The sequence below is a fragment of the Leucoraja erinacea genome, chromosome 12, assembly GCF_028641065.1.
Source record: "Leucoraja erinacea ecotype New England chromosome 12, Leri_hhj_1, whole genome shotgun sequence".
Taxonomy (NCBI): Eukaryota; Metazoa; Chordata; class Chondrichthyes; order Rajiformes; family Rajidae; genus Leucoraja; species Leucoraja erinaceus.
In genome coordinates, this window is record NC_073388.1 from 12,560,795 (window position 1) to 12,573,952 (window position 13,158).

Here is a 13,158-nt window from a genome sequence, read left to right on the forward strand (position 1 = left end):
CCTGTCTAAATGCTTTTAAACATGACTAACTTTTCCTCGTGTACTACGACACCTTGCCGGCTCGTATCCGGGCACCTACCACTTGCTGTTTAAAGAAAAAATGTCCTCATTAATCACCCTTCACTCCTGTCCTGATGAACGTTGATTGTTGCCAGCAAGGGGGCTGGCGGTCCTTTGTCACATCCAAGTGGTGCTTCCATGTATATGAGTCGGTGGAGTTACATGTGGACAGGTGTATTAAGAGTCATACAGCGTGGAAACAGGCCCTTCAGTCCAACAAAGCCCATGCTGACCAACATGCCCCATCTACACTAGTCCAACCTGGCTGCATTTCACACATACCCCTCTAAATCTATCCTATCTATGTACCTGTCTAAATGTTTCTTAAACATTGTGATAGCACCTACCTCAACTACTTTCTCTGGCACTTTGTTCCTTACATCCCCCGCCCTTTGTGTAAAAAATGTTACACCTCAGGTTGCTATTGAATCTTTACCCCCTCACCTTAAACCTAAGTCCTCTGGTTCTCGATTCCCCTACTCTGGGCAGGAGACTGTGCAGCTACCCAATCTATTCCTGTCATGATTTTGCTACAGCTCAATAAGATCACCCCTCATCCTCCTGCGCTCCAAGAAATAAGAGTCTTAGCCTGCTTTACCCCTCCCTGTAGCTCAGGCTCTCAAGTCCAGGCAACATCCTCATAAATCTTCACTGCACCCTTTCCAGCATGACAGCATCTTCCCTATAACATGGTGCCCCAAACTGAACATAATACTCACCAACGTCTTGTATAACTGCAACATGACCATTCTACTGCTGAAGGCTACAGTTGGTGACGAAAATGATATATGCAGGGATCAGTAACAATCAGGAACAAACTGCGAGTCTACATCCACGCCCAAATGATCAAGCATCAAACGTTCAGATCTCGGTAACGTCATTAGATCACAAGAACAGATAAAACCAAGCTTCACAATACATTCTGAAATGATGTTGATTTTTTTAAAGACAGTATTCTTTTATAGATTTGTGATGATAGATGTTAGTTGAAGGGAAGTTTATTTTTCATTCCTGTTCATTCTTGTTTCTGGTTGTGACCCCACAGGGAAGAAGTGCACTTACGGCCACAAGTGTAAATACTACCACCCGGAGCGCGTGAACCAGCTGCAGCGCTCGGTTGCTGATGAGCTTCGTGCGAGTGCTAAGTTGTCCGCTGTGAAAACCATGAGCGAAGGAGCACTGGCAAAATGCGGCATCGCCATATCGGGCGTGAAAGGCGAAGCCGTGTCCGAGATCAAGCGGGTCGCCCCAAAGCGCCAGTCTGACCCCAGCATACGAGCTGTGGTTTGCGAGCCAGAGGAGCGACTGGCGCCAGCTCACAGACTCGAGACTAACTCTGTGCCTTCTTTGGTCAGTCCTGTCCCCGGTTCCAAACAGTTCAGTCACCAGAAGTCTTCACAAGAGCATTTATCCACATTACATTATCCCCCCATCCTCGTAACAAACAGCCATGGGAACTCTGTGAGTTACACAGAGCAGTACCCAAAATATGACTCTACGCTGGACACTGGCTATTATTCCATGATAAATGACTTCTCGAATTTAAGCATCAACAGTATGCGTAACCACGATAGTTATTATGGGTTAGAATCGGAACACGTTTTGTATCCCAGAAACCACAGTCCTCATTCAGAAACCTGCATTGCAGGAAATGATTCCTATTCGTCGTACAATGACTTGGCATACCTTGGCACTGTGGATACTGGCCCAGAGGAGAATGTGAAGTCTCATCAATCGCAGTCACAGAATAGGCTCCAGCCTTTCATTCATGGCTACCATGAACCCATAACACGAGTTCAGAGCTATGGACCCGAGGAACCGAAACAACCCCAGCGTAAGCAGTCCATCTCCCACCTGGTTCCTCATATCCAGCATTCTGCAGTTGGGGCTCGTTCCAGTTGTCCTGGAGACTACCCTTTCCCTCAGAACATTCATCCCTCCACTAATAGTCACTCTGGTCGGGCTCTAATAATGACCAGGCTGGACAGTATTTCTGATTCAAGACTCTATGAGAACAATCCAATGAGGCAACGAAGGCCTCCACTCTGCAGAGAGCAACATACCAGCTGGGACCACCTGCCCTGCGTCACGGACTCTTACAGGTACCCCTCATACCCTTTGACTAATAACCTGATGCAACCCAGTTATGAGCCTGGCATGTTCAGGAGTATGCCGGAAAAGATAGAGCAGATCTGGAGGTCACCCTGGCAGGGAATGCCTGCAGAGCACCAGGACCATCTGACAATTCGAGAGCATCAGTACCAAACCTATCGTAACCTCTGTAACATCTTCCCAGCCGACATAGTCCATGCGGTCATGGAAAAGAACCCTCACGTGACTGACCCGCAGCATCTTGCTGCAGAGATTGTTGCCAAGCAACTGCGATCTGGGAGGTAATTTGGAAGACTGAAGGCCGAACACAGGACCAGCTAAGAGAAGTCCGTTTAATGCACAACATTTGTGAAATATGAGTTGCCTAACACAGTGGGTTTGAAATGTTATAAATATCTTTATGGTGTTCAATTATCTGTAGGGAGTTGAGGCAGCTTTGAAAAGGGAATGAATACCTTTCACTTTTTTTGTTTTTCCTCATTGATTTTTGACTTCAATTCTGAATTTTTACTTTTTCTTGAATTCACTGTTCAGCGTGAGTTTTAAAGTGTACATACCATTTTTGAACAAGAAAATGTATGTTAAAATTATTCAAATTCCAAACGAGTGTAATTTTAAGTAGTACAATATTTGGAAGTATTGAAACCACTGAGAGAGTCTAATGACATCACCGAGCTAATTTAAAGCAGAAATATTTACCCATTTGCATGGATTTAGATGATGATCCTGTCTAAGGTATCCATTTTCTGTTTAAGGTTCCCAGCCAAAAGAGCTTTCTTGGTGTATGGCATGTCAAACCATTTCCTTTAGACCATGATCTCCTCGTAAGGGCGGAGAATTTGCAGCCACACCACCTTTTTAAAAGCATTATATTTTTTGTCTTCAGGCTGCACTGACGTGCCACTATCTTTAAAAAGCAATGTGTATTGCTGAAATCTGACGAGCTTGATATGTTTCAAGCTAGGTCTGGAAAAAAAAAAGTTTTTCATGGAAGTTGAGAAGGTCTTTTGGGGCCTTTGTTTCTCTTCATGAGAAGGTCTGACACTGCCTAAATGTTTCTTACTGTGAAACACATGGAATGTGAGGCTGCAGTCAGGGTTATTTCTGACGTTTTGCCAATGGCTTGCAAATGCTGTGTAGTTGTTTCTATTTCTTACAATGACAATACAATCACTTTAGTTTAAAACTACCAATTTGTCATAAAATTCTTTACTGAAAAATGCACTGACAGGAATGTTAACATTTTTAAAATGTAAACATCTTAAATTAATATGATTCCAAGAATAGAAGGAATTCTAGATATGATTCCAATTATATCTAAGACCTTCTGTATCTAGTTAGTATAAGATGATAATTGCAGTTCTTTTGTAATGACGTGATTTAATCAAGACCACGAGAGTCTAAGGTTAAGATCTTGGTCTGCTGAGTTTGCTGATCACAGCCAGGCTGGTAGAAGGTGCACTAATATTAACCTTAGTGGGAGAGGGAATAAAAGTTATCTAGGGATCCTAGTCTTCTTTGGTAACCTGTGGCCACTCTGGAGAGAGAACCTGGGTCAGTATAGAGATTGGAAAGGATCAGTTTAAAATGGACCTATGCTATCGCATTAACTCCTAACATTCTCTACACTGTTGGGAGTGTTTTCCAGGGATGACTATTGCCAGTATTCAGCACAAGCGTAGAGAAAATTGATGATATAGCTGATAGATTAAAAAATACAGTTCATTTTGGTTGCACACCCAACAATATTATAATTTACGATTCAATACAGCAAACAGCAATGCCTCGAATGATCAGAAATGACCTTTGTTTGTTGATACAAATTGTATCTCTTTTCTTGATTGTAGAAAATTATTTATTAAATGTACAGTTATCATCGGTAGAATAGCTTTATCAAATCTTGCCACAATGTTTGTGACACTATGTGTCACTGGGAGTAGCCCATGGGTATGTATAAATTTTTACTGGGCATCGTAGTTTGTAGACCTGAATTTTTAATTCACGTTGTTCAAATGTACACACACGTTGTGTACAATGTTAGTATCATTATTTGTTATGTATTTATTAGGATTAAAAAAATATTGTTTCCATTGATACCTCAACACACCCAGTATTGTTTTGTAACACATGCCAACTTTAAATAGTCACTTTATCTGTCTAAAAGCAGAGACCAAAACCTGTTTTGACTTTAACCACCAATGTTTTGCAAATTTCACCGTCACAGTATGTCTACTCTAAACATGATGCATCAGAAACAGGTTTCTAAGATGCATCCATTGACTTTATCTCATTCTGTTACCTCACTGCACCCTCCTTTTCACTGACCAAGACTTTGTCGTTGATGAGGACTGCTAATGCCAGAGATCTATACTCAATTCCCCGTGGCATCTGCTCTGACAATGCACAAGATGTGCAGCTAACTCAGTGGAATTGTTGAGATTAATTTACTTGGTTGCATAATACCAAAGGAAAAATGGTTACTAAGCCTATTTATATTCTTTGTTTCTGGAATGATGCCTGCATAATGATGCCTGCATAATTCTTGCTCTCAACACCACCAGTGTAGACTTTATAAAGAATTACCGCTTCTTTAAAATTTAAGTTTAAAGCTCAAAATGCTGCATCTTTGCATCTCATCCTTGGAAAACCTGAACCCACTGCTTTATTTCTGGGAATTTTTCACAGTTCTGATCGAAGAATAGAGTATTTTACTTAATGAAGTTACTTAGTTTTCTCTATTCCAAGGGGAACATTGTTAACCAAAAATTACATTCTAAAATTGTAGGCTAATTTGGATATACACACATACAGGTCGAAGACTGACACTGCCTCCTCTCAGGGAATCATGCATTTAGCTTCTTTGAGAAAATACGTTACATGATTCAGAGTTTTGTATTCTGTTGACTTTTTTTCAATGTATTGCAATATAAAGATTATGTAGGTATTGCAGACTACTTCACTGATATTGATCTCACTTTGATTTGGCTACATTTTGTGCTGCAGGGCAAGGTTACTCCATTCATTTTCTAATGTATATAGAACCATGCAGCTCAAAAACAGGCCCTTTTGATCCAGTTTGCTTATGCCGACCAAGGTGGCCCATCTACACTCGTCCCACCTGCCCACCTTTGGCCCATATCCTTTCAAACTGTTCCATATCCATGCACCTGTCCAAATGCCTTTTAAATGTTGTTACAGCTTCTGCCTCAACTACCTCCTCTGGCAGCTCATTCTATATACCCACCACCTTCTGTGGTGGTATAATAAATGTCACTTTTAATGGAAACAATATTTTTAAATTTACTGCCTGCATAATGCTTGCTCTTATTATGAGAGAGGGCTCCTCTGCAAAGGAAATCTTTTAAAATTGTCTTCAAAAGAAATAAGGATGAGTTCAAGAGAGCCTCTTCTTTTGGTTGGCTTAATTAGAATACCAGACCACAAATTGATATTACCTCTTCAAACAATTTTTATAATGACAGTTAAACATTTTAGATTATTAAAAGTTAATTTGGAAAGAATTAATCTTAAAGTACAAAAATGATGTTTAGTTATTTATAAGGATCCATAGGAAATTCTATATGGTTTAAAAATGCTGGTGAAGCCAAACAAAGGAATGTTGCAGCTGTAAGCAATATTGTTGAGATCAAGAATGAGATTTTGTTTCTGTTGTCCATGTCTTTACATAGAACATTCTGTACCCTTACCGCCTATGTGAAGATTCAGAAACCCAGTGATAGGGGCAATAACCATCCTGTACAAATTGGGAATGGTTATTTTTGCATCGGGTAGGTAGGGTCAGATGGTCTCTTCAACCAATTGTAAGAATGGCTTTATTTGCATTATTGAGCTTATTTGCATTATTGAGCTAAATAAGCGTTGCACTGTCCAAGTTAAACACTAGTCGAATGTTCTGGGTGCTGTTCAGTGAGACCCTTCTAGTTCTTGCTTTTGTTGGTTGCATCTACAATCTTATCTATTAATCGGAAGAGAATAATTCCTATTTTTCCTGTATAAAGTTTGTAAAAATAATTTTGATTGGTTAATCACTTTCTCTTTGCTACATATCTGGAGTTTGTACATGTTCCCAGATATTATCTAAGAAGTGTACCATTTTTAGTGAAACTTGTTTGAAGAGATCATATGGTTTGTGGTAGATATACTGTGTTTAGATAACTTGTGTACAGATAGTTTGGTATTGTGTAAAAATATATATACCTAATGTATATATATTTTATTAGGTTAGTCCAGTTATTTAATTGATCTAGTTTTTGTTCTGTTCCATACAAAATGAACACGTTAGCTTTTATCTGTAGTAAACGAAAAAAAAAACTTTGGGTTTGTAGTCCCAAACAAAATGTAAGTCTTAATGACAAAATGTGTCTCTGTCTCTTTGAGAATTAAAAAAAAAGCAGATATGTTTTTAAGCGCTCTCTATAATCAGTACCTTTAAATGCGCAACATGTATGGATAATGTGCTAAATTGAGCCAAGTGTTGAATGGTATCATTATGTTCCTAATTTTGAACACACAGCTGACTCTAGCTGTTGTTATATTTATCAGTTACAAAAAGGCTGCTAATGAGTTTAATTAATTTTCAGTCATAAAGCAAATCTTTGTCTAAGTGGCTTTTGTACAAATGTAAATATTCAAATAGGTGCATTCATAAGATTGATCACTACAGCTGTTTGCTTCTCTTCTGCACAGCAGTAACTATTTAAGTCGGTGACAAGTGCGCTTTTTTCAGTGACCATTTCTAAACAAAGTCATCCTGACACTAATTTACTGGTACCTATCTGCTATAATTAAAACCAACCCAATATGTTTATAATAGTGTGCAATACCATGTCTGAGATATTCCATCCGTATAACTAACAATGCCAGACCTGTAAACTCCAGCATAAAATGGTTATCTCCTCGTTAAGAAAGGACAAACCTTGCCCTGTATTTAGTATTGTGTAATGTTTACCACACTTTGTATATATTTCACACATAGGCCCCCCCACAACTACAGTTTACACAATTCTTAGGATAACACCGCAAGATTGGCAATCTAGTATTTTGCACCATATTTCATGGCACTCAATGTCATCCTGGCATTAATTGAAAGTGGCCTTCAAAACCAATTTTGCATACACGATAATTTTGCAGTGTTGCCTTCCTTGGAAGTGTACAATAAATGTTAAAAGACTTTGCTCAAGATGGTATATGGAGTGTGTATTCAGGTAATTAATACATTCACAGCTTTATGGTGAGTGCACTCTAGGAGTAGCAGGGTTATGACATTGATTTCTGTGCCTTTTCAAGAAGAATTATGGACACAATTTTAAATAGTTTGGTACTTCTGCATTGGAATGTGTTCCATAGGTGTGCAATTTAAGAATGTTTTAAATTTACAGTGTTTGATGTTTGCATGAGATTATAGTTACCAAAAAAGGCCCTACATGTTCACAATTATTATTAGTGCCAAATATAACCAAACTGTAGTTAAATAATTTTTAAAATGTAATTTCCTACTCAATTTATGTTACATGTATTTCAATAAAACTTGCTTTGTGGGAATTATGCTTGTTTTTTGCATTATTTATTGAGGATAGGAAACAATCTTATCTTTGCTTTCACAATACTATGTCCTAAAGGTTTATAACTAAATCCGTTTGATGCCAGGATACATCATGATTTACCAGGATACATCAGATCAGATTTTCACAATATCTAATAACCTGACTGTTCTTGGTATTTTTGCTTCTTTCTTATGTGGAAAGCTATTCACATTTGGCTTATCATTTTACATTTATTAGTCCCCAGTTTATATACTTCTACTGTAATATTGATTTGTTCCTCATTCACAATTTTAACTTTTGTAATAATTCTCCAGCACTCATTCTTGGAACAATTTTCAGGTTCAGGTGCTAAACTAAACCACTGGAGGGACTTCCCTTCCCTCCACAGATGTTCCCTGACCTGCTGAACACCTTTGCTCAATCCTCCTCGGCCTACATGATCTCCCGGTTGCCAAACACTAACTTCCCTTCCCATATTGACCTCTGTGTCCTGGTCCTCCTCCATTACTCAGAGTGAGGCCAAATGTAAATTGGAGGAACAACATCTCATATTTCTCTTGGGCAGCCCATAACCCAGTGGTATGAAAATCGATTTTAACTTCAAGTAACCCCTGCTCCACTCTCTATCCATCCCTCCCCAACTCTAGTCGTCGTAGTTTTACTGTTGTCCAGTTGAGTTCATGTCTGTAGACTTATTACCTATCCCACAGTCAACAGTGGCCCATTATGTGCTCCACATTTCCTTGATTATCTACCGTTTATATCTCTCGTTCTCCTTTTTCCCCCCGACTCAGTCTGAAGAAGGGTCTTGACCTGAAACGTCACTATTCCTTTTCTCCAGAGATTGTGCCAGACCTGCCGAGTTACTCCAGCCTTTTGTGTCTGTCTTCAAGAAGTATTATTAGTTGGTTACATTTCATATTAGATTTGGAATTATCTCAGAAAGCATCAAGGATGCATTTACAACCCCTGTAAACATATCATTTAAATATATTTTAATAGAGAGAGCTTTATCAAGAGGCGTGATTCCTGATATCTCATCAATGACCTTGTGGCCAAACCACAAGTAACTTTTAAAAAAAGCACTGGGACCGAGTTAGATGCTAGAATTTATTTTTGCAATAAGAAAAATGGCAGCCACCTACCAGTTTACATGCATATAATATTACAGAATTCCATAAACACATATGATTGTTTACAATTGAAATTTCAACACTTAATGTAAAATAAACCCGTTTAGGGCAGACCATAACCGATGATCAGATTGTCAGCTCCAATTTTGGGACTGGAGGAAATTTAAATTTAGATCAATTTTTCATCTTTACTCTAAGAGACCATCATAAGCAAATTACAAGGACTTTGGAATACATGGTATATGTGTTGAAAATATACAACAGGGTTGTAGGCGTTTTTAAAATAATAAGTGGGGAACCTTCAACAAACAGCCGAATATCGGATAAATGTGAAACCGTGTGCACATTCACACACACATCTGAATGATGGATGAGATCAGGGAATAATAAGATTTGAAAAATAAAATCTTCATTAGAACAACTTCAAACCAGCTTTCAGTCTGTGTAGGTCACCCTGGTTCCACCATAAACCTTCTGGGTCTGCGCAAGGCAATCCTGTGGTACTGTAAAAGAAACACGGAGAGTTAAGTACTTATTTATTATATAAAGAACAAAGAATAAAGTCCTAGCCTGCGCAATCTCTCCCTATAGCTCAGGCCCATGAGTCCTGGCAATATCCTTATAAATCTCTGCATTCTAAGCATAAATCCTGCTTAATAACATCCTTCCTTTAAATAGCAGGGAGAACAAAACTGAGCACAATACTCCAAATACAACCTCACCAATGTCTTGTACAACTGTAACAAAACAGTCTAATATTTATACTTCATACCTTGATCGATTAAGACCAGTGTACCAAAAGCCTTCTGTACCAGACTATCTATCTGTGACACCACTTTCAGAAAACCATGCACCTGTAACTCCTAGATCCCACTGCCCTACAACACTTCCCAGGGAGTGAAGATCATGCTCTGGCTGAACTTCGCAAAATGCAACACATTTAACTGCAATAAACTCCATTAGTCATTCGTTAGCCCATTTGCCTAGCAAGTGGTTATAAATACATAAATTAATTTTCAATGGGGACCATCAAGGGCAATTCTTGTGGTTCTTACAACAAATGAAGTCAAGTTTCTAGCTTTGGATCATTCAAAAATGACTGTCCTTTTTAGGCTTATATTCGTTGAGTCCACAGGCTGCAGCTTTAATTATTTGCTCAGTTATCCTTTGTACTTTCATGTTCTTATCCATACCACTTATGGTATCACTTTTCACATCTTCAGCTCAAGTGGCTTTCTATCCCATGATGTAAATCGGCAATAAATTTGGTGAAGCACCATGATCCTAACAGAGGCCATTAAATCACAACACAAAAAAATTTCAGTGATACAGCATGGAAACAGGCCCAACTTGCCCACATTGACCAACATGTCCCAGCTGCCGACGTTTGGCCCATATCCCTCCAAACCTGTCCTATCCACGTACCTGTCTAACTGTTTCTTAAACATTAGGATGGTCCCTGCCTCAACTATCTCCTCTGGCAGCTTGTTCCATACACTCACCACCCTTTGTGTGAAAAAGTCACCCTCAGATTCCTATTAGATCTTTTCCCCTTCATCTTAGAAAGACTGGATAGACTCGGTTTGTACTCACTAGAATTTAGAAGATTGAGGGGGGATCTTATAGAAACGTACAAATTTCTTAAGGGGTTGGACAGGCCAGATGCAGGAAGATTGTTCCCGATGTTGGGGAAGTCCAGAACAAGGGGTCACAGTTTAAGGATAAGGGGGAATTCTTTTAGGACCGAGATGAGGAAAGCTTTTTTCACACAGAGAGTGGTGAATCTCTGGAATTCTCTGCCGCAGAAGGTAGTTGAGGCCAGTTCATTGGCTGTATTTAAGAGGGAGTTAGATGTGGCCCTTGTGGCTAAAGGGATCAGGGGGTATGGAGAGAAGGCAGGTACAGGATACCGAGTTGGATGATCAGCCATGATCATATTGAATGGCGGTGCAGGCTCGAAGGGCCGAATGGCCTACTCCTGCACCTATTTTCTATGTTCAAAACCTATGTCCCCTGGTGGTCGATTCACCTAGTTTGGGCAAGAGATTCTATGCATCTACCCGATTATTCCTCTCATGATTTTTTTTTACCTCTATAAGATCACTGCTCATCCACTTGTGCTCCAAGGAATAGAGTCCCAGCTTACAACCTCTCCCTATAGCTCAGACCCTCTAGTCCTGGCAACATCCTCAAATCTTCTTTCCAGCTTTAATTGGTTGTGAAACTCTTTTTGGAGATATCAAAAAGGACACGAACGGCACAGTTTGCATACGGCTTGCATTTGCTTCGTTCAGGAACTACTTTCAGAGTTTCCATCCTTATCATACAGGGTTTATTTCAGACCAGAACGCATTAAACAGCATGTTAAAAGCATCACCAGTTGTCCATAATGCGTTACTTTTCCACAGACCTAAGGGAGACGTTCCCTTATTGTGGTTTCTTTGACCAATACTGTCCCTACCTTTCTATGAAAAACTCCCATTTCATTAATAGCAGAACCCAGAAAAATGTCACATCTATTCATAAACTATTTGTCATTGCCCAAAGCAAACATATCTACTTCTGATGTAAATCATTTATGTATGCTTTGCTTTATCTCATGAAATATCCTTTGTAAAATGTTAACAGTAAATAATATTTAAACCATTCCAAAACTGTCTAATCCTCCATGGCCAGTGTTATCAATTCCTAGCTCATATGCATTATTCTTATTCCAATAGTTTGCTCTAGTCACATAAATTAAATAGTAAGTATCAGCTTAAAGCACAAAAAGGAAAGCAATCCCACTCTGCTGTGGTACCATTTTGTTTGGTTACCAAAAGACGTACAATTATTAAAATACAGTGTAGGAAGGAACTGCAGATTTTGGCTTACACTGAAGGTAGACACAAAATACTGGAGTAACTCAGCGGGTCAGGCAGCACCTTTGAAGAAAAGGAATAGGTGAAGTTTTGGGCTGAGACCTTACTTCAGACTGAGAGTCGGGGGACAGGGAAACTAGAGGTATGAAAAGGTACAGAACAAATGAGAGCTTGCACCGCAGACCAAGGAACGGTGGAGCTCACAATGGTCCACTGTTGGTTGTGGAAGAGGTGATAATGAAGGGATACGAACAGTGAAACTCTTGGTCATGCTAACCTTTCTGTCCTGGGCCTCCTCCACAGTCAGCGTGTGGCCCAATGCAAATTGAAGGAACAACACCTCATATTTTGCTTGGACAGCTTACAACCCAGCGGTACAAATATTGATTTCTCTCACTGCAAGTAACCCTTGATTTCCCTCCCTACCCCACCCTAGTTCTCTGACTAGTTTCACCGTCCTCCTGGTTAATTTTACTGTTTGTCATGTTGCCACCTTCCCCACAGCTAACAACGAACCATTGTACATATCAATGATCATCGTCTACTTTCATCTGCCCTTTTCACACCTTACATGCTCTTTGTACCCTTCCATATCTCCCTCTCCCCTAGCTTTCAGTCTAAAGAAGGGTCTCGACCCTAAAAGTCATCCATAAGATCATAAGGGATAGTTGAATTAGGCCATTCGGCCCATAACGTCTACTCTGCGATTCAATCATGGCTGATTTATCTCTCCCTCCTAACCCCATTCTCCTGACTTCTCCCCATAACATCTGACACCCGTACTAATCAAGAATCTATCCATCTCTGCCTTAAAACTATCCACTGACTTGACCTTCACAGCCTTCTGTTACAAAGAATTCCACAGATTAACCACCTTCTGACTAAAAAAAGATCTCCTCATCTCCTTCCTAAAAGAACATCCTTTAATTCTGAGGCTATGACCTCTAGTCCCAGCCACATCCACTCTATCCAAGGTGACGAATAAAATTGACTGACTTTACCGGTCTAACTGCTTCTTAAATGTTGGGATAGTCCCAGCCTCAACTACCTCTTCCGGCAGCTTGTTCCATACATCCACCACCCTTTGTGTGAAAAAGTTACCCTCAGATTCCTATTAAATCTTTTCTCCTTCACCTTAATCCTGTGTCCTCTGGTCCTCGATTCACCTACTCTAGGCAAGAGACTCTGTGCATCAGCCAGATCTATTACTCACATGATCTTATACACCTCTATAAGATCATCCCTCATCCTCCTGTGCTCCAAGGAATAAAGTCCCAGCCTACTCAACCTCTATAGCTCAGACCCTCTAGTCCTGACAACATCCTCGTATATCTTCTCTGTACACTTTGCAGTTTTCATCTTCTTTCCTATAACATGGTGCCCAGAACTGAACACAATACTCTAAATGTGGCCTCACCAACCTCTTAT

General features: G+C 39.7%; 2 protein-coding genes across 2 annotated transcripts in view; one reads left to right on the top strand and one right to left on the bottom strand.

Annotated features, from left to right (window-relative positions):
* The window catches only part of zc3h12b (zinc finger CCCH-type containing 12B), an 80,868-nt gene extending 73,134 nt beyond the window's left edge, over nt 1-7,734 (top strand). Inside the window, exon 6 of the mRNA XM_055643592.1 lies at nt 1,106-7,734. Within this exon, the coding sequence (XP_055499567.1) occupies nt 1,106-2,457 (1,352 nt within the window). The 3' untranslated portion in view covers nt 2,458-7,734. The remainder of the gene's footprint in view (nt 1-1,105) is intronic.
* A 1,098-nt stretch (nt 7,735-8,832) lies between these two features.
* las1l (LAS1 like ribosome biogenesis factor) overlaps nt 8,833-13,158 on the bottom strand; it is a 37,635-nt gene continuing 33,309 nt past the window's right edge. The window contains exon 13 of the mRNA XM_055643593.1: nt 8,833-9,372. Within this exon, the coding sequence (XP_055499568.1) occupies nt 9,282-9,372 (91 nt within the window). The 3' untranslated portion in view covers nt 8,833-9,281. The remainder of the gene's footprint in view (nt 9,373-13,158) is intronic.